The 4,838-nt window shown below is 43.2% G+C and overlaps 1 protein-coding gene across 1 annotated transcript in view; it reads right to left on the minus strand.

Annotated features, from left to right (window-relative positions):
• Nucleotides 1-863: 863 nt before the first annotated feature.
• The window catches only part of SNX12 (sorting nexin 12), a 9,748-nt gene continuing 5,773 nt past the window's right edge, over nt 864-4,838 (minus strand). Inside the window, 4 exon segments of the mRNA XM_058291676.2 lie at nt 864-2,731; nt 3,138-3,262; nt 4,226-4,302; nt 4,305-4,320. Coding sequence (XP_058147659.1) covers nt 2,629-2,731; nt 3,138-3,262; nt 4,226-4,302; nt 4,305-4,320 — 321 coding nt within the window. The 3' untranslated portion in view covers nt 864-2,628.

Raw genomic sequence — 4,838 nt, forward strand, 5'->3', positions numbered from 1 at the left:
CCTATTATCTCACAGAAACACCTATTCTTCCCTATCTCCTCAGATATATTTAGTCACATGGTAGTTCACTGCTGAACTGCCAAAATCGTGTCACTTCTTCAATTCAGCCCCCACTCTTCCACTTAGACCCAAATATCACTTTAAGTTGCATTAATTTCCTGTTTTGACCCCATCACTTTTTACACCTTCTCTCCATGCTGACCTACATGATTAAAACCACCTTTGACTTCCCAAATGATAAGATCCCTACATCTCCTCATTTCAAACCTTTCCCCAAACCCACTTAGTACAGGAAGCCATTTCCAGAGCATATTGGTCAGAAGAAAATATTTCTCAGGTTTCACTAACCTTTGTGCCTGCATCAAATCTACTTGAAGAGAACAAGCAAACAAACAAAAAACCCTGAAGTATCAATTGACGTAACAAGCTTATGAAGGAAAATAGTTTAATATATAGTTTCTATTTGTGTATGTATCAGGGAGATGAGCATGTATATGTGTGCATGAATATATATTGCATAAGTATACATTTACATGCTATAACTATATTTTACCCAAATGAGCACAAACCCACAAGTTTAAAAACCAAACACCAAATCTGCTAAATCTGATCCAAATCATGGGTACTGAGCCCATTGTTACTTCCTGCAAGCAGATCCATTAACTCTGTGACAATGTCAGTTTTAAGAATATAGAGAAATATTGCTACAGGCAGCTAGGGTTGTGTATTTTTTTTAATTTAAAGGCAAAACTTATCACCTCAAGACAGACACTGGCCATGATGTAGGATTCCAGCACAATACCCAGCATATCCTTGACCCTAAAAACATACTAAATTTAAAACTTAAGCAGGAAAACAGAGGCTTGCTTCACAGTGGTTTAATATGAACAGAAGTTGAATATGACATTGTCTGACAGAAGAATGAACAGTTTGCTGAATAAAAGCCCCAAGTCAGGATATATACACAGCAGAAATGGGGCCTCAGATGCTCAGCACTTGTGCACAATGAAAAAAGGAATCTTGAAACAAAAAAATGTCTATAATAGAGAATACAAATCAAAAAGGCAGCAACAACGTCAACATTGGCGAGGTGGGAAAGGAAGCAGAGACTCTCTCTAGGGACTGCTCAGCCCCTGGCACGGGCTCGGCAGCTGGAGAACTGATGTCTCAGGAAACTTCAACATTTAGATGGGTTCCAAATTCCATGTCAAAAATTCACTCCTAATCCCCTTGATCAGGGTCATGTCAAAATCAACAATCCTTTCCCCCAAGGCCCTATATGGAGAATTCCAATCTTTCCATGATAGGAGTCTAAGCAGAGTTCATGCCTTTTACCTGACACCAGAGTTAACTTGCTCCCATACTACCACTTGGGATAGATACTGGGCCCCAGCAAATAAATCTCTCAGAGAGAAGCTCAGGAAAATTGCCAGCCTAAAGACACTGCTTCAGACTCTATGATTTAGGAAACCCATTCCCAGTTGCTGTCCCTAGGTCAACTTCTAGGGAGAATGCTGGAGTTCTACAGGAGACAAGGACAGGCAGTTCAATAACCCTGTGACCAAGCCAGGGGCGGCAGCAACATCTCTTACCCCTGATCCCCAATCATCAGCTCAAAGTGCTTAGAAGTCAGTGACTGTGTTGTTTGTTCATGTGTTTCTGCCCTGTAGCAGCACTAAATGGGATGGAGGGCGGGAAGGGAGAATGGAAGAGAGAGAATGGTAATACCCTTCCCTACCACTGGGAGGTACCCAGGAAATGATCCACTCCCACTCTTCAGGGAGTTACCTGGCAGTGGTGACTTACCCCCATCCCTCAAGCCACCAAACCTGCAAAGCTAATCCAAAAAGGAGCAAGACCTTGGGGACAGAGAATTGCTGGACCATGATAATTCACCTACTAGAGAGTAAGAACAGGCAGCCAGAGTGGGGATCCACTAAGGGAGAGGGGCTAGGCAACAGGAGCTCCCCTACTGTCCTATGGCTTTCTTCTGACCCTGAAGCAGCCATGATGATGGGTTCAGAAAACTCATACACCATGCTCTATTCAATGGGCTGCTTGGACTCTAGGAGGATTATGCCATCAAAAGCAACAAGAGAGAGAGAAAACAGCAAAAAAAAGTGTTGAGAAAACTGGGAGCAGGCCTAGAGAAAACAAGGAGAGCTTTTGGGTCTCTACCAAATTCCCCAAAGGGAAAAAAATTCATGCAGGTAGGAAAGGCAGGGTTTTTCCCTGCTCAGTGTTCCTGGTTAAACCTAAGTGTAAGAAAAATCCCCTGGACTTGCAGCATCAATGTGTACAAGTGCCTCACTAGCACAAGACACCCCCCTGCCAAGGTTAGCCTTCTGGCATGGGCAAATGCCCAAGAAATTGCCTTCCAGTCCAATCCCCCCACCCCAACCCCCAACCCCAAGCAAATGGGCATCTGCCTGTGGTTTCCCACTTCTCAGAGAAGAGGATCCTAGCAGAGTGCCCATGATGTACTCAGGTACCAAGCAGTACTATGCCAGATATTCTATCAGGCCAGGGGATGGACAGCCATCTTCAGATCAAAGAGAGAGAGAGGCTTAGTGTAAAAACCAATGTCATTTTAGCAGGAAGGTAGAGGACAAGTGGTGAGAGGGCCTCCTACTGGCGCACCTTCCCAGGGACATAGTTCCTGTCAATTGCCTCCTCCTGCAGGAACATGTGTAGGCAGCGTTCGTTCTGAGCCAGTGGGTGCCCAGCAATTCTATAAAGAAACCGAGATGGTTATCATTAGTATCTGGGATCAGAGAAAATTAGCAGGAGTTGAGGGTGCAGACAGGGGAGGAAGGGCAAGGTCAGTCCTGAGGTTCGAGCTACTGAAGGATGACAGCAGGGCACCATCTCAACTACAATATGGTAGAGGGGAAGAGAGATACAGGGCAAGGTAGGGAAATCCCTAGAAATATCCAATACTCAGTGCTTTCTCGGGCCCTGAGGTATAGGATCATAACTCTTCTCAAAGGAATGGAGTTTTACCATCCCATTACCCCTCTCCCCAACACAATCAGCACCACATCACAGTGCCCATTACAAAAGGCAAGATAGATGAAACATACAGAAAGACCAGGATGGCAAAAGTAGCAAGAAGAGCCCCCAGGAACTTAGCTTACTTGTTAATAAACTGTTCGAGACCCTGCCTCCTTTCTTCAATGAAGGATTCCTCAAAGATCCCTTCGTCCCCTCGGAAAGGGAGCTGCCGCTTCAAGGCTTTCCCAGGCAGTGGCGGTACTACAATCTGCAGGCAAATACAAAATATTGACCACATGGAAGAGGGAAAGAGAAGGAATGAGATGGTAAACCACCTCATTTCCTATTAGGCATAGGGCTCACCCTGCCCCACAGCCAGCACTTGTAGAACTAAGACTATAACGACAGCCAGGATGGCTCAGGCCAATAATTAATCCAACTCTGTTGGGGATGGTAGCACAACAGTGTGAATGTAATTAACACCAGTGAATTGTATATTTGAAAGTTGTTAAAATGGGAAGTTTTAGGCTGTATATATGTTATCAGAATAAAGTTTTAAAAACCCATAGAACTGTACAACACAAAGAATGAACCCTAATGTAAACGATGGTCTATAGTCAATAGAATAAATACAATAATATTGTTTCAATTGTAACAAAGGTACCAAACAAATGCAAAATGTTAACAGGGAAAAACTGTGTGTGTGTGTTGGGGGGGGGGGGGTAGGTATGTAGGTACTCCGTACTTTTCTCCATGATTTTTCTATAAACCTACAACTGCTCTAATTTTTTTTTAATGAAAGAAAATAAGAATAATGAATCCAAGTCTGTTTTTGTGGGAGGACAGGTTTCCCCTCAATGACACCATCTCAAAAGAAAGGAATTTTTTAAAAAGGAAATAAACTCAAAGACTTCTCATTTTCCTTAACACTCCACTATATCCAAAAATTTAGCTAGGCTTTTCCTAACACTATACTTCCCATTTTTAGCACCTATGGGGTTTAGTTGTGAGACTTTACTAACCACTAAGTCAAATAATACTTTTTAAAAAATCTTTCCTGAACTTACCACTTTCAAATTTCAAAGAGTATCCCCCCAGATCCAATACATTGGGATTTGGTAGATAAGAATGTGTTCATCCTAACATTCCCTTTAAGAGTTTATAGTCTTTGATCTTATGCCCTCTCGGGCTCCTCCCAACCAAGAGAGTGATAGAGGGAATAGGGTCATACCTTACTATCTCGCTCAAGCTCATTTTTTAGCCACTCAAAATCACTGTAGCGCCGCCGCACACAAGACTCCTTCAGCTGAAGATAGGTAGGTTTGTCTACAAGAAAAGAATGAGAGAGATAGTAAGTAATGTTCAGCCTGTTAGGGCCACCTGTCACCAATCACTTGGACAGGTCCTAATGAAGCAGCAGCTCCTACAGACCACATTCTCATAACCCTTTCAAAACACCACTGGATGAATACCAACTCTGACCATATCCAGCCTTGTCACAGTTGTTGATTATAAGTCTCTTGCTGATTGGAATTTGTCCTACAAACAGACCTGCAGTTGTATGTATATATGTATATACAAAGATTTTCCTATGTCTTATTATTTGTAATACTAATAAAAGCTCATCAATAAGATCATCATCGCCCCCCAGGGCCCACTGGATGGAACGTGAGAGAGTGTGGGCTATGATGTGGACCATTGACTATGGGATGCAGTGATGCTCAGAGATGAACTTACCAGGTGCAATGGATGTGTCATGATGATGGGAGAGAGTGTTGCTGTGGGGGGAGCGGGGGGCGGGGGCGGTGGGGTTGAATGGGGACCTCATTTTTTTTTAATGTAAT

This window comes from Dasypus novemcinctus, chromosome X (genome assembly GCF_030445035.2).
Source record: "Dasypus novemcinctus isolate mDasNov1 chromosome X, mDasNov1.1.hap2, whole genome shotgun sequence".
Lineage (NCBI taxonomy): Eukaryota > Metazoa > Chordata > Mammalia > Cingulata > Dasypodidae > Dasypus > Dasypus novemcinctus.